The 26,593-nt window shown below is 36.1% G+C and overlaps 1 protein-coding gene across 2 annotated transcripts in view; it reads right to left on the reverse strand.

The window, feature by feature from the left end:
* Positions 1-26,593, reverse strand: part of DMD (dystrophin) — a 1,914,059-nt gene that overhangs the window by 857,360 nt on the left and 1,030,106 nt on the right. For both annotated transcript variants that reach the window (XM_054720874.1, XM_028129748.2), the window contains exon 42: positions 25,179-25,328. In XM_054720874.1, the coding sequence (XP_054576849.1) occupies positions 25,179-25,328 (150 nt within the window). The remainder of the gene's footprint in view (positions 1-25,178; positions 25,329-26,593) is intronic.

Here is a 26,593-nt window from a genome sequence, read left to right on the forward strand (position 1 = left end):
AGGTAGAAACATCAATGATGAGAGATGAGAGAGAATCATTGATTGGCTGCCTCCTGCACACCCAACACTGGGCATCAAGCTCGAAACCCAAGCATGTGTCCTGACCAGAAATTGAACTGTCACCTCCTGGTTCATAGGTTTATGCTCAACCACTAAGCAACACTGGCTGGGCAATAATGCATACTTTTTAGTGATTTTTTTTGGCAGTATTTGGGACATACTTGTACTAAAAAATCTGGGCTTTTTATATTTTGATTTGCTAATTCTTGCAACCCTAGCTATGATGGGAATGTGGTATAAAATGGTGGCAGATGGCTAGGTTTGGAGAGTTTTGTGTACTGTCATACAAAGTATTGAACATATTCTATAGGGATAAATACTTCTTAATAAAATTTCAACAATGCAGACTTCAGAAGGATTAAAGTTAAAGGAGATCTGAAGCCATTAAGAAGCCAAGCCCCAGTAATAGCATAGACAGAGATCATTCGGCTTTTCAAATATCTCACCTACTAGAATAACAGACTGGAAGCCAGTATCACTTCTAACATAGCTGGGGTGTGATGGATATTTCCTTTGCACATTGCCAACATCTCCCTCTTTACTCTGCCTCAGGGTATTCTCTGAAACTGAGAGTATTCTTTCTGGGATTTCCCCCTTTCCTGCTTCACTAACCCTAATCTCTCACTCCTATCACTGCTTTTAATTTCTTATCTTAGGTTCTGTTTTTGAGTTCACTGAAATAAAGACATGATCCTTTCCATTTCTTCCAAAAAGAAAAGATAGTCCTTGATTTATTGCAAGCTATGTGTTTTCCTTAATGACATCATCAATAGAGTCATGCATGTGAAAGAAACTTTTCTAAACTACCAACAATAAAGGCCAAATTTTAATTAATCATGCTAGATAAGAGGAAGGACCAAATTATTTTTTGATGCTCTTACATGAAGAGGTGCTAAAAGAGGATGCAGCCAGGGAGACAGGAATGTATGAGGTAAGTGTCAGCTTCTTAAAAATGTGATAATTTATTATCTTTTTGTAAAAAAAAACAAAACTCCTATTCATACTTAATTTTGTATTTGTACTGTTGTAGTGTTTGACTTAAAGATAACTGCCAAAGTAGAATACACTTCAAGCTCCACAAAACCTAAATATTTTATTTATTTAAAAAAATTTTTATTTATTGCTTGATTTTAGAGAGAGAGAAAGGGAGAAACATCGATTTGCTGTTCTACCTATTTATGTATTCACTGGTTGATTCTTATATGTGCCTTGACAGGGAATCGAACCTGAAACCTTAGTATATTGGGGCAATGCTCTAACCAACTGAGCTAACTGGCCAGGGCTACTTTAGTTTATACTTTCTTTTTTTAAATAGAAAACAATTTTATTTCGTTTCTTAAAATAAACAATTCGGTTTAGGCAATGCTAAAATGTGTGTGTGTTTTTTTTTCTTTTATTTTGAAGAATATTATTTCTTATGGATGCATAAACAAAAACAAATTGACCAAACAAAACATGAGGTTATCTAACTATGACTTAAAGCTACTTTTCTACATTAAAAACATTAGTTTAGCTTTGTGATCTAAATTTTTTCACCTTTATTGAGTGTAATTGATAAATACAATTATAAGATATGTAAAGTGTATAATGTGATAATTCAACATATGTATACATTGTGAAAAGATTCCCCGCGGTGAGTTAATTAACACCTCCATCACCTCAGATACTTACATTTTTTTTTGCATGAGAATATTTAAGTTCTATTTTCTTAGCAAATTTCAATTCCATGACACAGTGTTTTCAACTACTATATATCAACTATATATCAACAATGCACTGACTCTAATAAAACAACATTCAAAAGATCAATTCTTAAGGGATTATGGTTTAAATTAGGGCTTTATCTTTGATCTGCTGCCATTAAATTGAGGTGATCTCACAATTACTCATCATGCAACAGGTTGTAGCATGTAAAGTAACAATTTAGAGGCTGATACAGAACAACCGAAAATAAAAGTTTAATTTTCATGCATCATTTCTTCAGGAAAACACATCAGGAAGGGAAATAGCTTTGAATAAGTTCAGTGAAGGTTGCCATTTAGTTAATTAACTTAACCATTTTCATTAGCAGACTCAATATTGACTTTAGAATAATGTCTGCTTAATTTCTTTCAAGCAATGAATATGTATGAAACATTGTCAAAGGTAAAGTATAAAATGAAGACAATGTTAGGTAAAAAGTTAAGTTACTGAAATATGTCAAAAATATATGGAGCACCTGCATGAACTTATATTCCAATTGCATTATGTTCTCCTCCAAACTTTTAAAATATGACCTTGGCATAGAGACATTATTTCAGCTGCTTAGCATAGGATTTGTAATAATCTCAATTTTATAAGAAAGTGCATTTCTAAATTGGTTGGAGAAGACTAAAACAAGGCATAAATCCAATGCACTGAATATAATTTTCTGCTTCAATTGACAATCTAGTCTTTTCAAAAACAAGCTTACTTTTTAACCTTTTACGGCCATATTCATTTTATGTGCCTTTATATTAGAATAAATAAAATCAGCAGGCTCCTATTGATTTTTGGAGGGAGAAATCTCATTTGTAAGATTCAAAGAAAGTGAAGTCCATCAAAACCAATTGATGAACAAATATGTGATGAAAATTGAAGAAAATAACATAAAAATACAGGGTAAATATAAATACATTTCTAAAGTATGATAGTGACTTTTAAATCTGGATTTTGTGTCCCTAGGACTTAAGAAAGCAGCAGGACCAACAAAAATCCTTACAATTAATTTTAATTATGACAATAAACATTGTATAGAACAATGTTTCTTTTCTTAACCATAAAATTCCTATCAAGAGCCCATAGCAGAATCCATTGTGCAGGGGTTTTTGTTTTGTTTTAACATGCATATCTAAGCTCCACACGAAAGAATCTAATTCAGTAAATCTGTAATGGAGTCCTGATATAAAAATCTAATTTTTATATTTGCGATTTATAAACAGATGTCTAGATCCCAATAATATAAACATCCCTGTTACAATCTCCACAAACTGCAATGTCTATTAGTAGTAAGCAGATAAGAATATATATAAGGCTATTTCTGTTAACATTTATTTCCAGTCTAAATCTGTTTTCACCTCAAATGTACTAACTCTAAAACTGGTCAAGTGTAGTATGAAGTGTAATAAAACAAATAACATGGGAGGTGAAAGGCCCTGGTTTAATGATCTGCTTTACCACTTAGGAGCTATGGGATCTCAGTTGAGTCGAGTAACCTCCCTAAACCCATTTTCTCCTTTATAGACAGAGCCCACAATTATTGCAGTACCTGCACTTCACAGTTCCCTTTTATCTTTCTTCCTGGTCACCCAGATTTAATTCATTCTAACGTGTTTATCTTGCATCATAATGTCTCCTAAACATCCAGCCTGATCTTTCACATCCCCTGAGCAGGAGACTATCATCTGGGTTGTTGGAAAAAAAATCTCAAACTGGTTTGTAGACCTTTAGTCTCTACCTGTTATAATTTCCTAAAACAAAACTCATTTTTAAAAACAAGGATCCACCCCTAGATTGACTTACCAGGGTGTTTTGATGTTCAAACTACCTGCTCTTCCAGAGATTCTGTTGTACTCAACCAGGGAGACATACCACCTGCCCAGGATGCCAAGGCCTTCCATCATAAACCATTTATTGGGGAAAATGATATAGCAGGTCACTTAGCTCTCTGATGTGGGCTAATGCTACAAGCAGTTGAGTCTATTGTCATTAATGGGACACAGTAGTGTTAAACAATCATACTCAGAAGAGAAAGAGTCAAGGTCCCTTAGCTTGGCAGATAAATATTTTCAAACTTCTGCCTAAACATGCCTTTCTGCTTTCTAACACAATCGCCTGACTGTATTCAGGCACAATCCTGCTATAATATTTTGTTTATAGTTTTTCCATCTGTAATATTCTTTCTTCTTCTGTTGAGTTCTCCAAATTCTCCTTCAGACTTGAACAATGTCTGCATGAGGGATTCCCTTAACACTGTGGTTCAAGGCCATTTTATTTCCTTTGTAATGTATTTGTCTGTACTTGGACATCTGCCATGTTATTGCCCTCTGTTTTGCTATATCAACTCTGCACCTGATTATCTTTCCAGCTAGACTATAAGGTTATGGGGGGCTTATAGAAGACTAAAGGTTACTCTGTCTTCTACCTCAATGTAATTAATATTCATTATAAGTATCCATTTAGCCTAGTATTATACACATAATAAATAATCAATTATTTATTGAATGAATAAACCCAGTGTTTTAGTTTTCTAATGAATTCATTCTGAAAACTAATAATTCTATCAATCAACAATCAATCAACCAACTTTAAACTAATTTCTTTTTATTAGAGATGACTAGCAGCCTTGCCTTGATATCAAATTGGTGATTATTAAGACTGGTAACACAATAAAATACTCACCCCTTAACTCCTGCTATCCAAGGTTAATTCTTTAAACCTCTTTGATATACAAAGTTCAGTGGAAAAGTAAACACTGTCAGCAACATGCTGATCTTAACCAAGGTCAGCTAACCTTACTGAACCTGGATTTCTTATTCGGAACAATGGACACAATATCCACCTCCTATAACTTTTGTGCGACTCATATGAGTTAACAGCCCAGTGGGAAACACAATGAAAATATATATTGGTTTATACACTGAAGTTCTGAAAAATTCTGGAGACAGTAGTGCAGCTGATGACACTGCTGATTAAACCAGTAAGCTGAGGACAGGCTTAGCAATATAATTTGCTGATTAGGTGATGAAAATTAGTTAGCATTCAGATGTTGCTACTGTTTAATATATTGCTAAAAATGTAACTGATTTGATGCCAAAATTAATAATGATTTGTTGGGCATCTTCTAGGTATCAAGCATTCCACTATAAGTTTACAGGAAATCCAAGAATTATATCTCTTATATTTCTAGTTCTGCATACACATTGTTTTTCTTTTCAATACTAGGTGTGTTAAATAGAATCAGAAAGTGAATTTTCCTCTTCAGGGTTTTTGTTTCCTTGTTGATTAGTTGGTTGGTTACATCAGGCAGAGATTTTGAATAAAAACTCATTCCCAACAAAACAGAATAACTCAATTCTAAGTTACTAGGGGCTAATCTATTTGATAAGGTTAATCTAATTTCTTCTATATAGGGACAAAAACTCAAGTTATTACTTCTCTCAACACTGCTTATACCATTGTTTACCTAGAACAATGCTGTCCACTAGAAACATAATGTAAACTACACATGTAATTTTGAATTTTGTATATATTTAAAAAGTAAAAAGAACCAGGCAAAATTAATTTTACTAATATACTTTCTTTAACTTAATACAGCCAAACTGCTATAATTTCAACGTTTATTCAATATAAAACTTATTGGTGTGATCTCTTTATTTTTATGGTTTTGATAACTGGTGAGTGTTTTATACTGACAGAACATTTCATTATGGACTAGACACATTTCTAGTGCTCATATGGTAAGCAGTGTCTACCATATTGAACAACACTGCTGTAAAAAGAAAACTTGGATGTTTTGTCTGAGTTTCTGTTCAAATAAAAAATGACTAAAGTTTGAAACAAATATTATTTCGTCTTCTCAGTCTTATTTTGATTACTTTCCTCTCAAAAGCATTTGAAATAGTATAAAACCAGCCATTTTAAATATATCAAAGTGGTCATTGAAAAACATGGAAGATAAGAATTGCTGCCACAATAAATACTGCCCCATGTGATCCCCACTCCAAATTAGTAATACAGTTATTTTTAAAAATATGTGAAAGTTCTGTGAATATACAAGCAAACATGAGTATAAATCTCTACTTCTACAAGTAAAATGTATATATCAGAAAAAGAGACTAAATACACATTTAGATGAAACAATAAAACCATTAAGATTTCATGCACACACTTACATTTCTAACATCCATTCTCAAATTTTAAGTAGACCTATGATAAAGATAAACAATATTGTAGACAAGTTATCTTTGAGTTGTTGCTATTTTAAATGGTCCTTAAACTTTTTTGTTTAAATGATCTTTACAACCTGTTTACCTTTGGAAAGCCCTGGTATTATTGAAGAACTCTGAGCCTTCCCCTAGATATCAGTTATCTACGGTTACAAAAGTGTTAGATAACAAAACCCCTAAAACTTACTGAATTGAAATGATAACCATTAACCTTTTGCACTCAGATGTCGAGTGTGACTCCACATGGTTAGCATCGGTAGCAGCTCAAGAAAAAAGCAAGCGAGTGCAAAGGGTTAACACTTGCACAATTTGTAGATCAGCTGGGTTGTTCTGCTGATATAATGTCATAATCACTTCTCACTTCCATTAATTGGTAGAAAATTCAGTCCAAACACTGTTATGGATATCAGTTGGATACCTTTTTCAACTCATCCCTCCCCTGCCTACCTCACCACTGTGGGCAACTGAAGCTTAATATTGCCTGAGAGTGCTAGCACATGTGACAGAAAACAAAGCTTGGAGTTATCATATCTGAAGGGCAAGAGGGCTAGTGTATGTATGCACAAACTGCTGCTTTAAAGGGGTCTTTCTTCCCCTACTTTCTGCCCTATTCCAAGACAGCTCAAGCAAAAAGAAGCAAGCATTGGTAGTTGGAAATCAGGCACCATGTATAGGAATTATAAGTGCTGAAGGTATATGCATATCTACCATAGCAAAACATATTTTTAAAAATATTTTTATTGATTTCAGAGAGAGGAAAGGAGGGGGAGAGAGAGAGAAACATCAATGATGAGAGAAAATCATTGATCAGCTGCTTCCTGCACACCCCACACTGAGGATTGAGCCCACAACCCAGGCATGTGCCCTGCCCTGTAATCTAACCGTGACTTCCTGGTTCATAGGTCGACTCTCAACCACTGAACCACGCTGGCCAGGTGCAAAATGTATTTTTTGTTTAAATGATCATTACAACCTGCTTGGCTTTGGAAAGCACTGATATCTCTATATATAAAAGCATAATATGCAAATCAACCAGACGTGGAATGACCAGTCAGCTATGACATGCACTGACCACCAGGGGGCAGACGCTCCAAGCAGGAGCTGTCCCCAGCCTGCAGGCGCTGATCACATGATCAGGGCCTGTTGGCCAACCTCTCAGTCATTCTTCCAGGCCAGCTGCAGGCTCCGATTGCCCGATGGGGAACCAGGAACTGGGGTGGGTGGCAGCGAATGCAGGTGGTGCTGGGGCCCCGATCGATCACACCACCGATCATCCCACACACAGAGGGTGACCAGTGGCAGTGGCGCGGGGGTGGGGCCGGCTGCTGGCAGCCAGGGAAGATCAGCTCTGATCACAGGCCAGGCCTAGGGTCCCTACCTGAGCACAAATTTCATGCACTGGGCCTCTAGTAATGTCATAAAGGCAGAACCCATAGAATTGTGAAGAAATGGAATCAGAACTCTGATGACATTTATTATTTAAATCAGTTAGAGACAAATTTTTCTGTCACTTGCAGCATTAAGAGTACTAAATCAATTACCTATCACAGAAGGTGAAAATCCATATTATTTTAATATAACTAATCTTATAGTTTGTTCTTATATCATAAAATCTCTTAATTGGTGTTAACAAATAACATGTCTCTTTTCTTTTTCTATTACCTATAAGCCATATTTTGTAGTCTCATAATGCAAAATAATGTGATATGGTAAGAGTTCAATCATTATGTTCTGAAAGAGATATTTTTATTTTACACTTTTGGATTAGAGCTTTTCTACAGCCAAAGTACTTACTATTTTAAAAGGATGCTGGTGAAAGGAAAGGTTAACCTAATAGTACCTGCTGTGCGTACATTGGCAAATGGAAAGAAATTACACAGATGGTGGCATTTGCCTAGGAGTTTAGTGCCAGGGGTGTCCTCTCAAGGCACATAAATTGGGGCAGAATATCTATCTTTTCCTAAATATATGGATGCAGATTTGTTGGAAAAATTATTTTTCTACTTACACTATTAAAATCACTACAATCAGCACTACAGCAACAATCCTCAATTAATTTAATAGTGAATATGTATTGACCCTTTAGTGTGTGTCAGATTAGCAAGAAATTCAGCTTTTTTCTAGATAGATAGTTGGTAATCTTAGGTTACTTTTCTTCTAACAAAGCGAGGTACTCGGGAAGTACCTGACATACAGTAAATTACCAATACATGTTATTTTTTATTACCTATCACAGCCAGGACTCTAATTCTCTTAAGGAGAAGGAATACTGAAAAAACAGGACTAAGTGAAGTGTTTTTTTTTTCCCCTGGACAGTCTAGTGCACACTTGGCATAGATGTGTAAAGAAATAAAGGAATGATACAAACTGCCTGACAACATGAGGTAGAAATTAATGAACATAGTAAGAGAAATACTGCTGGGGGCTTGAGGGGCACAGGAAGACAAGATGAGTCCTGTTGGGCTTCCTGAGGATATGGAGGAGTAGTCAGATTTGGAGATTTGTGGTGTAAGGGAGAAGGAAAGAAGGCATACATTCTAGGTGGACTGGGCAGGATAGGACAGGCAAGGAAGAACACAAGACAAATGGGAAGAATATTGGGCAGTCCCACTGGGATAGTGCCTGAGTGAAAAGAGTCAGTGGGAGAAAATATTGGAAGATATCCAGAGTTGTATTCCAAAGGGTCTGAAAACCGTGGACTAGAAAAAAATTACCAAGGAATTTTTGCCCTTGCTGAATCCTCAACATCCCCAAATCGGTATAAGGTTTGTTTGCCTTGGATTTTGTGACTGTAGATGCTCTTGTTAGAATCAATGAGGCAGTGTGGAAGAGTATATTTGTGGTTTCTTGAAACAACTAACATACATATTCCTGACATATCTGAAGGGCTTGAGGGGAAAATAGATTAAGGTAGAAGATTATAATTATTACTGTTTTAGAGTTTTGTTACTGTCTCAAAAACTGTTTTACTTTTTATCTCTCTAGAAATAATACTTAAAAAAGCTAACAGCAGGTAATACTTATTGCTGTTTTACTATATACCAGGCACAGCTCTAAGCTTACACATGTTATATCTCACTTAGTCCTCTCTTGTAGTGTCATTTCCTCCTTATAACCAGGAAACTGAGGCACAGAGAGACAACATAGCTAATAAGGAGTGTGTGGTACAGCCCCAATGAATCATGCCTTCCATAATTCATGCCAGCTCTCAGCCAAGCCACCAGCTGACTGAAAATGCATGAGAGGCCTAGAAAAATCCTCTGAGCTTTGGCTATATCAGCAGAAAAGCCCAGTTGACCCAGAGACTGTGCAAGTATAACTGGTTATCATTTCAAGACAGTAAGTTTTAGGGGGTTTGTTACCTAACACTTCTGTAACCGTAGATAATTTGTATCTAGGGAAAGGCCAGAAATGGGAGTAAGGTTTGGCTCAGAGTTCTTCAATAACTCCAGGGCCCTAAATCATCAACATGATTTTGAATGTGTAACTGAGGGCAGGCTCAATGCTTTGCAAAGGCACCTGTCCAAAAATTCATAGCAAACTAGTGGAGGTAATCATTGAGGGAGGGATTTTAGAGGATCATTATTAGAAGACTTAATAGCAACTATTATTTATTGACTACATGCTCTGTATCAGCCATTGCCCAAAGCAGTGAAGGAGGGGAAGTGTAGGAATCCCTTTCCACGTCCCGCGTGGTCCAGGGTTCCAGTTCAGGGTTCGAGTTCTGGAGAAGGGCCACACACAAATGAAAGGAGACTTGAAGAAATTCAATTTGGCAAAATGGGGGGCCAGGCGGTAGTCCACCTCTAGTGGGAGAACTACTCACTGCTCTGGCTCTGCCATCCCTTTTATTGAGGCTTTGGGGAAAACATCTTAGCCAGGATAAACAGAAATTTACATGGGAAAAACAAAGGTGGAGGCTGCTTCAGCTAATAATGTCTCAACTAAAGGGTGAGTGGTTAGAGCAATTAAGGTTGTTGACCAGCCTTCCTGGCTTCCTGTCAACATCTCTCTTTTAGTGAAACTGATTTGTTTCTGGCAGGGAAGAAATACCTTGACTTTTCCCTTCCTCCTGCTCTCGTCTCCTGTCAATATCACTCCCTGACTAAATCTATACAGAAGCTGGTGGGCAAGGAAGCCTGCCAAATAAGGTGGGCAGAGGTCAGACTCTTGCAATATACATAGGAAGGAAAAGCCCTGGAATAGATCTAAGTGCACAGGGTATATGACACAGGCATATCTGGGTTCTGAATTTTGAAAAGGGCTATGTTTCAAAGGTATAAATAAGTCAGATGTACTCATGCGTTCTTTCAAAGTTGACTATGTATCTTCTGGTATTGGATGGATGTGTTCTACACATAACAATAGACAACAATTTTTTAGAAAAAGCCTTACCAGTATCTCGAATACATTGCCTGGATATTTCAATGAATGGGACTTGTCAACACACACAGATACTTGTCAGCCATCCCTTTCATATTTACTAATTTAAGTGTAGACCAAGGCCTAGAGCGTTGCACCACCTGAAAGCTGGGAATACAGATTCTAGACCCTGCACTGGACCCACTGAATCAGAAACCTAATTTCAACAAAATCCCTAAGTGCTTATCTGTACATTAAGGTTTGAAAATGCTGTTCTACCACCTGGCAAATAGATCCTTCCTTCCTTCCTTACCACTGGTATTAGAAATTATGATACCTACTTTGTAATAGTAACCATAATTTAGCTGCTCATAACAAAATATTATAGTATACTAGAGGCCTGGTGCATGAAATTCATGCACTCAGGGGGAGGTCCCCCAGCCTTGCCTGTGCCCTCTCACAGTCCGAGAGCCCTTGGGGGATGTCCGACTGCCAGCTTAGGCCCGCTCCCCGGCTTCTGGCTGAGTGGTGTTCCCCCTGTGGGAGCACACTGACCACCAGGGGGCAGCTCCTGCACTGAGCGTCTGCCCCCTGGTGGTCAATGCACATCATAGTGACCAGTCGTTTTGTCATTTGGTCAATTTGCATATTAGTCTTTTATTATATAGGATATTGAGCTCTTAGTTCCTTACTAAACCCTGGGGGATGAGCAAACATGTCTCAGAATTCATCACCATTGCAAAAATAAGGAAATAGAGGCAAAAAAAGATTTAAATCAATTGTCCATAGATATGAGCTACTGAGTGGTGAACCTACATTGGGACTACATTATTAACTGCAAGTTTGGTGACCTTTCTAGTATTGAAATGAGGTGTGGAGGGTGGGAAGATGGGCAGAGATAGTCATCACACAAACCACTTTAGCAGTTGAGGTCACATTCAGAAGTAACCATATATGAAGTAAGGAATTGGAAAGGGGTATCTTAAGAAAACTGATTCTTCACTCAAAATAGAGGTGAGCATTTCATCACGTTGCATTCCAGTGTCAGTATAAACAATTGAAGATGTTAACGTCATCTTCCTCAGTTACTTTAGTACTTTAAAACTGTTTTCATCTGCTCTCAAACCCTATAAAATCTTAAACATAAAGTGTCATTTCTATTAATTTTCCTGGTTTCAGTGTTGTCTGGATTTGTCACCAGAGTATGAGAACCTACAGAGCACCTGAAAACTAATTTTCCTCTCTCCCTTCCCCAGCAATATTAATGGTTCCAGCAGAAAGATACACATCACTGATATAAGCAAAACAATAATGCAGATTCAAGGAGATAACTGTATTGGTCTAGACTTTGTAACAACAGTCATAGCAAAAATAAAAGTGATCTTCACATTGGTCATTTAAATTGTCATTTAGTTGCAGACTTTCACTCTTTTATGAAAGTCTAAGTCCAAGAATTATTGCTCTATTCAAAACTGTTGATGTAACCCACATCATGAACAGGCAGAATGTGTCACCTTCATAAGTAATTTATTTTTAGACTGTGTTTAAGGTATAATCATCAGTCACAGGTAACCTACAGATCGAAACTATCAGGACAAATGGAGTTTTCTCAAAATATCCCTGCAATGACTTTAGTTTCTGGCCCATTTCCTGGTCTATCTCTTTTCTTCCACACTTAACCAACCGTGCCAGAGATGGGCTATACTTTTCCCAGTGATAACTGAAAATTTTCACAAATTATAACTGTACCATTCCATCCAGTTCAAATACATTTACTTCTATGGCAAAACAGATTGATTTTCTCTAGCTACAAATACTGAAATTGTCTCTTCGATGTCTTGTAATTAGTTCTAATATCAGTAAGCAAATTAAAAGGCAGCAAAACAATTTGTCCAGCAGGCGCTTATCAGTCCCTTCATAACCCATTCAGTGGCCTTGCCTCAACTATAAGGTGGATAAATGAGGAGAATGCTGATTTTGGCATTCAGCTTACTCTGGGATAACCTAGCTCATCCTTCTTGGCTGACACGAGACAGAAATAACATCAAAGGGTGATAAACTCTTTCCCGCAGACCTGGGGTTCTACGGTTTGCTGGCCCCAGGCCTAATCTATCAATCCATTTTCTACACAATAAAAGGTAAGAAACCCATTACAGAGTTATAATCCCTGGCAGGTGGTCTATGACAAAAACGGAATACATCAACCAAGCCAGCATTCAGTGTTCCTTTTCTAGAGTTTGAAGCACTAGGGGTCAGATGACATGCATATAGTAGTTAGGATTCAGTATTAAATTATTTTACATCCATGAATAAACTCACACATTTTGTAGCATGGATATAAAGATTTGACAGAAAAGTTCATTTTTGGTATGAGTCTGACCTTTTTTTAAAAAAAATAGCACTGTTATTATTATTATTATTATTATTATTATTATTATTATTATATATTTTTTGCTTTGCATGTTGGCTTTGCACAAGATGTAATAAATGAAACCGGATTAGAATTTACAATCTGTGCTCTTAAATACAGCTTTAATCTTCATTTGTTATTCAAACTCAGTTTAAAAAGTTAGCATATGGAAATTTCCCTTAATGTCATTTCAAGATTACTAAATTATTAGAAAGGCAATCCCTCTGGTCTCAGGGTTGATGCTATATAATTCAGTCATTCCAAAGCCAAGGCACTCAGAAACAAAAGAAACAATATTTTATATTAGCAAAATCTCTTTTTATTATATGATTTCTTCTCCTTTCTAAAATGCCTTGCTATAGGGCAAACATTATTGTGTTAATAAATGACTTACTTCAAAAATGTTACACTAAAGGTCAGAGTTATGAATTTTTTCTCCTTTTTTATCATCTTTATACTTTTCTTCATTTTAAATTCATTGTGAACAGGGAAGAAAGTTTGCCAAGAATAGTGTTATACTTAGTATCCATTATCAGTATACTGTATATTATATACATATATATATATATATATATATATATATATATATATATATATATATATATATATATATAAAGAAAAGTAAAGGTTTAATATGGAAATGAGTTGTTGCACAAGTGTCATTATTTTACAATGCCTGCTGGCTTTTTGTTTGTTCATTTTTTTAAAATAGCATTGCATTAAAATGAACAAGTTATTTAGTATTAGGTTAAGGTTTCCTAATAGAACAACATCTGGCTTCAATGAAACTCTCTGCAATCAGTTCTTCATCACTCCACCAAAATAGGGGGGCGGGGGACTAACACCAAAAATGGAGGAAAGGGAAAGGGGTGGAGAATAGAGGTTAGGTGAGTAGATTGATTGCAAAGATGCTTAGGGTTAAAAAGGTCATCTTAAATCATGCTTATAGTTAAAATTTCAAAAAGTTGGTATTTGAAAACAATGATGGAGTACTTGGACTTCACAGCTGAAGACAAGAAAAAAGTCCATCATTTTCTAACACATTTTATCTGAAATGCTAGTTGGTCATAGATAATGAGAATAATTGGATCAGACGAATGAGAGCACTGGCTAAAAACCTTCTGTACCTTCCACTAGGTCCATTTTGTGGTCATGGTACCTTTAACTCACCTTCTGTTTTTCAGCTCTTGGATTTATAATGGTGTCACATGTTTCAGCTTTTCCCCTAAGAGCCATATGTATAATTGTTTAAGATGGCTAATATTTTTCAGCCTTAAAAAATAAGGAAATCTTGCCACATGCAAGAAAATGGGTCTACCTAAGGACATTATGCTAAGCAAAAAAGGCAGTCACATAAGGACAAATACTACATGATTCCATTTATATTTAAAACAGTCAAAATCATACAAACAGAGAGTAGAATTGTGTATACCAGGGCAAGGGGGAGAAGAAAATAGGAGTTGTCCGATAGGTATAGAGTTTCAGTTATGGAAGATGAAAAACTTCTGGAGATCTGCTATATAACATATTGCCTATAATTAACAATACTGTGTTATACACTTAAAAACTTATTAAGAGGGTAGATCTCATATTAAGTGCTCTTACTACAATACAAATAAAGAAGCTTACTCAACAAAAATTTTGTGCTTGGTCTTTGTGTTTTCCCATTTTAAAATTACCTCCAATTTTTAAAAATTAAAGCCAACATTTTGACTAATTACAATGTGCCAGATACTATGTTTTAATTTCCCATGCACTAGCTCCTTGAATTTTCACATGTACAGTATGTTCTATACTACTATGAGAATCTAGTGGGTATTATAACTGAAGCTGGGACAGGGCAGGTAAAAGATTATACAGCTAGTAATGGGTAGAATCCATAATCTTTAAATCTCACTCTTAATCACCATGATAAATTGCCTCTTCACAACTCTTGTTTACTTTTATTGTTTGTAAAATGTCTGATCCACATTCTTGGCATTGCCTGACATTTCAATAGGTTGGGAAATTGAAAACCACCTGTCATTATAAACTTACTGTCATTAAAGAGTGATTAATTTGGTAGTAATGGCAACCAGTTTTATTGGACAGTTCAAACTTCTCAACTTCACTAAAGGATCAAGAGAGTAGGGTGCTGCTGTTGCTGCTAAGAACATTAGCAGTGATGGTAATACTAATTATTGAGTACTGGGCCAGGCACAGCCCTAAAAGCCTGATGTTTGTTCTCACAACTGGGGTGACTTTATATATACAATTTTAATCTTCTAAAGTGGGACACTCATGAAAGTGAACAAGGAGCTATTAAAATTATGATGCAATAACAGGCAAAGCCAGGACTGTCAGAGCAAACCGAGATGCACTCATGACACAATACCTAATAGTACCGATTCCCATTTCAATGTGAAATTATAGGAGGCAAAGTCAAGGGTGCTTATGTTATAAACTTTTAATTACTATTCCCTCCTCAAGTTTCAGCCTCAAACTATTTAGCAACTGTAAGTAAGAGATATGAATAGGTATAATGTCAAGCCCTATGTTATTCTTAATGACCTTTAAATAAGGCAAGGGTAAGAAATAATTATGATAAGCTTAGAACAGCATATGGTACATAGTGACCACTCGTTAAATGTTTGTTGAATGATTTAATGACTTGAATAATGCTATAATGTAATTATTAAACACGTAAAGGAAACTTCCAAGATGATGGATTTCCAAGAATAGCAGACTTCATGCCTTAATAATAAATAAGTAAAAACCATTTTCTGGTACTTCCTGTAAAGATTCTTCACTTTAGGAACAAAAAGTAATTCATATTAAGAGCAGTATTGAATGATCACTACTAGAACATGGTCTTTGATAGGAAAACAACTTCTTGGAGCAAATGTCTATTTTTGAACAAGGAGCAGAAAAGTGAAGCTTTAACTTGATTTAATTTTCTCCATTTTATTCTCCACATTTATAATAATGACTGGCAATATACAGCAAATGTTTATTTACCTGACACAAATGAAAAGAAGAAATCTAAAGTGTTTACTCCTTGGATAGATACTTAGAAGTAAGATAATTGGAGGTTAATACTAAATGAACCAGATTTCTGGAAATTTAGATATAGTTATTTGTATATTGTAGAAAATAGTCTAGCATATGAGTTTCACTATATTTTCACTTTCAGAATATATTTTGTGATTTAGTTTGAAAACAATCCCTGTATGATTATCAATAGTGCAAAAGTTATTCTTATATTAAAATTTTGCTACATATATTGTTTTTAACCTATTTTTTTTCTAGGTAAAGTAGATGATATTTTTTTATTAAGATGCACTTAACTGAAATTCACTTCCCAGCAAAATTTCTTATTTGTGTTTGTAAAATGTTTTGGTCTTTACATGCACTATTTTATATTGTTTAGGAAATAAATTAAAATAGTAATTTACCATTTTCAAATAAATGACAGAATATGATGTAAAAATTTAAAGTTATTCAACAAAATGAAAATATATTTATTGTGACTGATTTAAATGTATAATATATCCTATCTGTAAAGTTATTTAACATCAAAAATAGTAGATACGGGCTGGGAGGAGGGGGTAGAGGGAAGGAAAATTGGGGGACATCTATAATACTGTCAACAATAAAAAAATTTAAAAAAGGATGTCACTGCCACGCTTACAATTTTAAAAAAGTTGAACAATCACAATAAAGAAGTAGACATACTGGTATAACTAATTCTGAAACAACATAAATATGCTCTCCTATATTACACAATCACAAAAGTTCTATTTAAATAAAGAAAGTTTTGGAAAATTACTTGAAAATATAGCGTGCAGTTTTCCAATATGGGCAAAAAGCAAAACAAAAACTCTCATATAGTTTTATTAAATGAAAAGAAATCCCAGTTTTTACTTTTAAAGGAGCAATAGGATGAAATGGAAAACCGTGTTTTTCTTTGTTTCTAGCATATTATCTACAGAAAAAAAATTATGAGCTTCAATAAAAAGTTTCTTAAAAACCTATTTTGAAATAGTTTTTATATTAAATAGAGTATAGTGTGTTCTCAAATATGTCACATAACCTTTTTAGGACTTAGTGTTCTAATCTAGAAGATGTGGGAGTAATGTAGCTTCATTATGCTTCTTTCATCAGTTTAATCCGATGAGTCCACAAAGTAAATGTTGCATCTTTCCATCTTTTCAATTAAGTACAGCAAGTATACAACCTGATTCAAAAATGAAAAGTGATGAAACTTTGTGAAGTGTACGATTGTCTGACCATTGTGATGTACACCTGAAATTAATACAAAATAATATTGAATGTAAACAGTAATAAAAAACATATTTTGGTTGTAAATAATGGTATCTGAAAAATACCTACACATTAACGTGTAAATGTTAGAAAAGGGTGAAAAGGGATTAAACGCTAAAGTATCAGAGAAAGAGAGAGAGTAGGAAACAATGTGTCACATAAACTACCTAAGCAGAAAAATAAACTAACATATATGCATATAGGAAAGTAGATTCATTATAGACATAGGAAGATGCCAATTAATAGGCAAAGACACACATAATGGAGAAAAAGGAAGAGAGTGAAAGTGATGGGGAGAGGCAGGAAGGGAGGGAGAATCTCTCTCTCTCTCTCATACACACACACATACATACACACACGTCCAGAGAAAGTACAAATACAATGATTGATAAATTTTGAAAACAACGCAGAATCAGACATGTATATGAAAATCATAGAGTGAGACTCAGAGTAAAACACAGAGGCTATCTTTAATAATATTCCCACTCTGTGGATCTTAAGAGTATTATTGTTAAAGACTATAAAGGTGAAGATACGTATTAGACAAAAATGAGAGTATCGCTTCATGACACTTATCTAGAGTTAGCCATAAATTTAAACCAGAGGGAAGGTAGGGGAGGCAGGGGGTAAGGGGGAGAGATAAACCAAAGGACTTGTATGCATGTATATAAATAAGCCTAACCAATGGACACAGACAACAGGGGTGTGATGGCATAAGAGGGGGGTGGGGGCAATGGGGCAATAAGGACACATATGTAATACCTTAATCAATAAAGAAAAAATATTAATAATAAAAAAATTTAAACCAAGGTCTGCATTCAACTTTAAAGCAACATTTCCTATCTCGATTATAAAGAGTGGCTACCCAGGCTGTCACATTAATAGTTTTGCAATGTACCCATTTTAGTGTCCACTACTCTCTTAAATATATGGCTACATTAACCCCAATTGCTGTTTTTCCTTTTAGAAACGAAACATAAAGCTGCCAAAGTAATTGGTAAATTGGGTAAATATACATTATCTAGCATATTAGATTTAGCCATGGAGAAAAGCCCCTGCAACTAGAAATTGTGATAGATCATTTTCATAGGCACTGTGTGTTAAGGAATTAGCATATTTGTATTTCAGCAACCATTACACACTAGTACAATGTTAGAACACACTCTAGCATTTGGCTGGAGAATACAGGGGAGGGGATCCCATTATTTCTTCTCTTACTAATGACTCAGTATTTGAGGATTAATGATTATCTAGACCGTTTCTTGATCGCCTTGACCATCTTTCCTTATTTTTTTTTAATACTGACTTGAGTACTGATCTAAATCTGGTACTGATCATTTGTTTTCTATCCTTAAATTTAAACCAACAGGGATAGGGGGCATAAAGATTGAGAAGAAACAATTAAATAATTCTTAATATGTCTAATGAATAAGATTCTAAGACATTTGGTGGCAAAAGCATAGCATTAAAATTATAATTATAGAATGGAATGCATATATTATGGATGATCTAATTATATGTTTACACAAGATTGTGTTCACAGCTTTGGTTTTAATTTTCTGTCATAAAAAGCTTACTTTTTATGCTATTGCAGAACACATAAAACCTTGGCTCATGTGTCACTATTCACAAAGCTACTATTGTGTGTTTTACATAGTTCTCTGACATTTCCTAGAATTATAAATTTTGTTCCGTTTTTAATATTTAAATGTATTGAGGTATGGTGAAGCATTTTGTGGTATCTTTCCTCGTTCTCTTCATATGAGGAATGCATTTATTTGTATCATTATATGGCTACAAAATTCAATTACTAAGAAAAAAAGATTTTCTCTATATGCATGTGTGTGTATATTTACATGGCTGTTTTGAAATATTTAAAACAAGAAACTTTACATTTTAGGTAGGAAAAATTCAACTTAAAATGTTTTATTCCAATTATTCACATAATTGAAAGTTAGTGTTCATATGTAAAAGCATGAAAAGGGATTTTTCCCCAAATACATTGTTGCTTGAATTATAGAGATCTAAACACACATTTTGGTTTTAATGTGAAAGAATTGGTACTTTTTCATTTCATAAATATTTGATCAGTCATGTAAATGATCTGTTACAAGAACTTCAGCATCATCAATTTAAAAATATAATAAATAACCTGACACAATCCAAAATACAGTGTCTATTATTTTCTTTTCAAATCATCTATGTACAGAAACTTTTCTCAATATACCTTCTTCATACCTCTCAGTTTTGTTGGTTGCTGATGAATAACAAGCAATTCTTTAGAGGCAATTGTGCCATTTTTCATAAAAGCCATTTCATGTTACATGAAAATTACAGTTCTGCAATATCTTCTTGGTTTGGCTTTATTACTGCTTTAAAGGATTACAATTTACCTTATATTTTGAACAGAACAAAGTTAGCAGGTATTAAATATGCCCAATAGGGCAGTAAAATTGGGGTCAAAAGTAGATGAGAGGTTTCAAAATATCCTTGGAGGGTCAAAAGCATATCTGGGGAAAGTACATATGGGGACATATAAAGTAAGGGAGAAGTAGCCTTAGAGTACAGAGGGAATCTGACCTCCTCGGCTAAGAGGCAGGTTAAAATTGGGGTACTGAAAGTCCGTAGATGGAAATTTGTACTTAGCTCAAAATTGCCACCCAAATGAAGGGTCTTCCTTTAGCACTTAACCTATAATTAAAAATAAACATAAATCAAAACAAAAAGTGTGTGGTTCTTATCTCAAAAAATGAAAATGGTATCTAGAAAGAACCTCAGCAGTTGTTGTGGGTACCTCAAAATAAAGCCCACTGCATTATAGAATTTGAAGGTATCTTTCAACAAGAGAGTCAGCTCTTTGTCTTAGTACATAGAGTAAAATATCCCAGTCAACAAGATCCACCCAGGTAGCTAAGCCTCTCCATCTTTCTATTTTCTCATTCTTACATATAAATATATTAATGATCACTAGCTGTATGAACAAAGTATATAGCTCCAAAAAAGAAAATGATAAGGAAACCGACAAATTTCTTGGAAGATATCCTATATAATAAAAGCCTAATATGCTAAGTGTCTGGTCGTCTGTTCAACCAATCAAAGCATAATATGCTAGTGATATGCTAAGGCCACTCAACTGCTCGCTATGATGTGCACTGACCACCAGGGGGCAGACAGTTGACCGATCAACCAGTAGCCATGACATGCACTGACCACCAGGGGGAAGATGCACTGACCAGTAGGTGAGCTTGCTGCTGGGGTCTGGCTGATCGGGACTCAGTGAGATAGGCTGGACATGCCATGGAGCCCTCCCATGGTCCCTACCGGCTGGCCAACCTCCTATGTCCCTCCCTGGCCCTGATAGTGCACTGGTGGGGTCCCACAGCCTGGCCTGTGCCCTCTCACAATCTGGTACCCCTTGGGGGATGTCAGAGAGCAGGATTCAGCCCAATCCCACAGGCCAGGCCGAGGGACCCCACTGATGAATGAATTTGTGCACCAGGCCTGTAGTAACTTATAAAAGCTGAAACACACAAAACATGAAAATTCTAATCATCCCCTGTATCTATCAAAGAAATTAAACCAATTATCAAAAAATTACCATAAAAGTAACTCCATGGCTAGATGACTTTCCAATTTAATTCTTCAAAAAATCTTAGGAAGAGATAATGTCATTTTTCCAAAAAAGAGAAAGATTACCTCTCAACTTATTTTATAAGACTTGTCTAACATTGCTATCAATGCTTAAGAGCATATTACAAAAAAATACTAACCATTTTCTGTCATTAACAAAGATATAAAAATCCTAACCAACATATTAAAAAATTGAATCCAAAGGTCTATAAAAAAGTACAAGACATAGTGGCCAATAGGATTTATTCAGTAATTCCTGAATAGTTTCACATTCCAAAACCAATAGCTATAATTTACCACATTCATAAAAAGGAGAAAAATAATATAATCATTTTAATAAATGCCCAGAAGCATTTGAATATGTTCAATACCTATTCTAATAAAAACTTGATAAACTGGGAATGAGGAAAAATTTCTTAATCTGATTAAGATGATCTACAGAAAGTCATACAACTGATATCACATTTAAAGATAAATTAATGAAAGCTTTCCATCAATTATCACCACTTCCATTAAACATTATTTTGGAGGTCCAAATCTATACAAAAAATTTAAAATCATACGGGTTGAAAAGCAAGAAACTACCTCTACTGATGACATGATGATGCACATAAAGTAAATACATAAGATTCTATAAACTATTAATATCAATAGGTGAATTTAGCAAGGATACTGGTTATGTTCTTAATATACAAAAATCTGCTATATTTTATATATCAACAACAAATAGAAAATAAAATTAAAAATGAATCCCATTTATAAAAGGATCACAATGTCAAATGTCTGGGATCCAATCTAATAAAACATGTGCAGGTCCTCTGGACTGAAAACTGCTTAATATTACTGAAAATATATGATAGAAGACTTAAAAAAATGGAAGGATGTAAGATTAGATGAACCAACATTGTAAATATGTTAACTGATCTACAAATTCAACAAAATTCCAATTAATATCCTGGCAAGCTTTAATAAAAATTGACAACTTGGTTGTAAAATTTATTTGGTAAACCAAACAACCAAAAAGAGCAAAGGCAATCTGGACTAAGAAGAACAAAGTTGGAGGATTTACATTATTATGTCCCAATTTTTAAAATAAAACAATTGTCCCTGGCTGGTGTGTGGTGTGGCTCAGTTGGTTGGGCATTGTCCTGTACACCAAAAGGTTGTCTGTCTGATTCCAGGTCAGAGTACATCCCAGGTTACGGGCTCAGTCCCTGGAAGGGGGTGTGCAGGAAGCAGCAGATTGATATTTCACTTTCACATCAATGTCTCTCTCTCTCTCTCCTCTCCTTCCTCTCTCTCTAAAAATAAAAATAAAAACTTTAAAATCAACAAAGTTCTGATACATGGTACAACATGGATGAGCCTTGACAACATTATGTTAAGTGAAATAATCTAGATATGAAGGGACAAATAGCATATATGTGTCCACTAATATGAAATATATGCAATAGTTACATTCATAGAGACAGAAAATAGGTTAAATATTACTTTGAGAGTTGGCTGAACGGGTAGGTGATGGGGGATTCTTGCTTAATGATTACAGAATTTTGGTTTAGGGTGATGAAAAAGTTATGGAAAAAGATGAAGGTGATGTTTGCACATTGTGAATGTAATAAATGACACTGAATTATACACTTAAAATCATTAAAATGATAAATGTTATATATATTTGGCCACAATTTAAAAAATAAATAAACCCAAACCATTAAATTGTATACTTTACAATGAGTGAATTGTATGGAATGTGAATTATCCTATATAATAAAAAGCCCAGTGACTGAACAGCGTAACAACCAGAACGACCGGTCGACCAGTCACAATGATGAGCAATGACCACCAGGGCGTAGACGCTCAATGCAGGAGCTGCCCCCTGGTGGTCAGTGCACTCCCACAGTGGGAGCACCACTGGGCTGACCAGGATGAGCAGCTGCTCTCCACAGCAGGAGCAGCCACTCAGTGGGCGGGTCCACAGCTGCTCAGCTGACCGGGATGAGTGGCTGCTCCCACTGCAGCCTCTTGGCTAACAGGGATGAGCAGCGCTCCCACAGTGGGCCAATCCCTGAAGGCCACGCCCCCACCAGTGCACGAATCCTGTGCACCGGGCCTCTAGTATCTCAATAAAACTGTTTAAAAATGATGGTTATTAACCTTTTGCACTCGGATGTCGAGTGCAAATTACTCTTTGAATGTATCAATAATTTGAAATATAAAAAAATCCAAATAAATAAGTTTGTATGAAAAGAAACTCCAGTTTTTTATTCTACTGCTGCGCTTTGTAAAATCTGGGGTATTTAAAAAATTAAATCCCGAGTAGAATAAAGGAATTGAGAAAAAAGCAAGTGAGTGCAAAGGGTTAAGCCAGTGTGGTAGTAGTTGGATAGATGTAATGCAAGAGAATAGAGAATCCAGAAGCAGATTCACACATTCATGTTTACTTGACTTAACAAAGTTGCCACAGCAGTATCATAGGTAAAGGATTGTCTTTCCATAAATGGTGGTAAATTAATTGATGCTGCTTTTCATCATACATTCATTCATATGTGCTACTTGTTTTTAAAGAGTAAGTATGTATTACTTTGATAAACATATTAAATATTTGATTTAAAAACTATCTGAGGTAGAAAGAAAAAAGACTTACAAGTTAAGTAAGTAACTAAGTAAGTAATTAAATAATCCTATGTAATAAAAGGGTAATATGCAAATCGACCAAACAGTGGAACAACCAGTTGCTATGACGCACACTGACTACCTGGGGGCAGATGCTCAATGCAGTAGCTAACCCCTGGTGGTCAGTGCACTACCACAGGGGGAGCACCGCTTAGCCAGAAGTCAGGCTGGCGAACATAGTGGCAGTGGCAGGAGCCTCTCTTGCCTCTGCAGCAGTGCTAAGGATGTCCAACTGCTGGCTTAGCGGAACAGGCCTAAGCCGTCAGTTGGACATCCCCTGAGGGCTCCTGGACTACGAAAGGGTGCAGGCCAGACTGAGGGAACACCCCCCCACCCCCTGGTGAGTGCGTGAATGCCGTGCACTGGGCCTCTAGTCTATGCTAATAAAAGGGTAATATGCTAATTATACCTGATAGATCGGACATCTTCCAGTTGTCTGGTCCTCTTTCTGGACAAAGCCATGGTGGTGGGGGCCAAGGCAGAGGCGGTTAGGGGCAATCAGGCTGGCAAGGGAGGGCAGTTAGGGGCCATCAGGCCGGCAAGGGAGGGTGGTTAGGGGCCATCAGGTTGGCAGGGGAGGTGGAAGGGATGATCAGGCCAGCAGGCAGAGGGGTTAGGGTTGATCAGGCAGGCAGGCAGAGTGGTTAGGGGCAATCAGACAGGTAGACAGGTGAGTGGTTAGGAGCCAGCGGTCCCTGATTATGAGAGGGATGTCCGACTGCCAGTTTAGGCCCAATCCCACAAGGGTACCAGATTGGAGAGGGTGTAGGCTGGGCTGAGGAACCCCTGCCCCCCCCCAAGTGCACGAATTTCATGCACAGGGCCTCTAGTACAGCGGTTTGCCGCTCTGTTGACTAATGAGTTTGCCGACCACTGGACTAGACTAAATGTTACCGTGTAGTTGGAAGCTGTGAGGATTAGGCAATTGTGGCATATTGTGTGCAAAGAGGTAAAGGGTAGTATATGACAGTGGTTGGCAAACTCATTAGTCAACAGAGCGGCAAACAGCGGCTCGCAAGCCGCATGTGGCTCACAAGCCATGGTTTGCCAACCACTGCTCTAGTAAATAAATAAATAAGCAAACAAAACAAAACACCTTTTGGAAGTTAGTATCCATTTAGCGCTGATTAAGTCCATGCTATAAGTGAAGGCAAGTAATTTTGATTTATGGAACATGTTGAAGTGGACCACCGCCACCTTGTTTAAATACTATTACTATACTCCTGAACACTGAATTAATTAGTTCATCCGTTTTCTAGTCCCATTCTTTTTTTTTATTATTAAATATATTTTATTGATTTTTTACAGAGAGGAAGGGAGAGGGATAGAGAGCCAGAAACATCGATGAGAGAGAGACATCGACCAGCTGCCTCCTGCACACCCCCTCCTGCACACCCCCCACTGGGGATGTGCCCGCAGCCAAGGTAGATGCCCTTGACCGGAATCGAACCTGGGACCCTTCAGTCCGCAGACCGACGCTCTATCCACTGAGCCAAACCGGTTTCGTCTAGTCCCATTCTTTATAATAATTCATGCAAAGTAATAATGTTGTATATTTTGGCATTTAGTCATTAATGTACCATCACCCACCATCACCATTATTTCCATCTAGAAAAAATCATGTGGTCAAAATCACTGGTCAGGTTAAAAAACAACAAAATAATCTACATATAAGCCCCCCCAGCCATACCCCACCCATAAAACAACCATGAAACAAATCAAATACAAACACTTTCAACATTTAACACATGTGACAGGGGAGATGGTTAATGTCTCACCTTTATCCACTGAAGATTTGTCTGCTTGAGCTTCTTTTCAAGTTTATCTTGCTCTTCTGGGCTTATGGGAGCACTGACAAGCACTGTTCCTCCTGTTTCATTTAATTGTTTTAGAATTCCCTGGCGCAGGGGCAGCTCTTCCACGAGTAACTAAAACAGACAAATGCAACAACTTTAAAAATGAATTACAGCACAATGCCAACTACCTTGTCTTTGCCTCTATTGATTAATCTATCAAAACGAAACAAGGTGTCCAAAGGCCCTCTGGTACCTCAAATACCAACAGTTTTCCACAGAGCTGATAGACTGAAACACTCACTCTCAAGTAGTTAAACCTAGAAAGGATCAGGATATCTTATCCTTCAGAGGTTTTTTTTGTTTGTTTGTTTGTTTTGTGTGTGTGTGTGTGTGTGTGTGTGTGTGTGTGTGTGTTTTCCCAAGAGAAAAATGTCATGTGGTATCAGCTCTAAAATAATACCCCAAACAGAGTTAAGAGTATGAAAACACATCTCTATCAAAAATAGAACAATCTGGATAAATTCCTCATACTCTCAGGCATTAAGCTTCCATGCTATAGCATGCTAAGAAATAACTGACACCGAGAACATACCAAGTACCAAGCACTGTGCTGAATTCTTCACGTATATTATCTCAGTTAATTTTTATATAATAATTCCATGAGGGAGATCCTATTATCTTCATCTTATATAGAAGGAAACTGAGACAGAGAGGCAAAGTACCAGATCCAAGAACAAAAAAAAGTAGGAAGAATAGCGCTGTGATTCAAACTTGGGAAGTTTCATTCATGAAACCTTATTTTCCACTCTTCCACATTCATGAATTTCTCTTATTCATTCAGCATCACATTATAAATGCCTTTTTCCAAGACCTAATAGTAAAAATCCATGATGGTTTTAATAACTGTATTTTATTTATTTGTGTCATCTAGAGCTTCAGTGTTCAATACAGAACCAGTAGCCATATGATGCTATTTAAATTTAAATGAAGTAAAGTTCAATGAAAAAGAAACTCAGTTCCTCAGTCATGCTAGCTACCTTCCAAGCACTCAAAGGCATATACAGCCATTGGTTACTGAAACAGATAATGTAAAACATTTCCATCATTGCAAAAATTTCTATTGGACAGTACCGATCCAGATTGTATAAGGAGAAAAGAAAAACCAATGCGTATTTATTAACAAATGAATGCTGCTAAATATGTCTTTGAAATGAGTTATCAATTATATTGCTATATATGACACTGAATACATTTAGGAAAGATGAATTTTCAAGAACAGATTGAGTTCATTTTTCTATGAAATAACCATACTCACATGAAGTATTGATTCAAAACTTTTTATTTTTGAATCTCAAACACCTAGTGCAATATCTGACATAGTGTAAAAGGTGCTCAGT

The sequence above is a fragment of the Eptesicus fuscus genome, chromosome 1 (assembly GCF_027574615.1).
Source record: "Eptesicus fuscus isolate TK198812 chromosome 1, DD_ASM_mEF_20220401, whole genome shotgun sequence".
In the NCBI taxonomy this organism is placed as follows: Eukaryota; Metazoa; Chordata; class Mammalia; order Chiroptera; family Vespertilionidae; genus Eptesicus; species Eptesicus fuscus.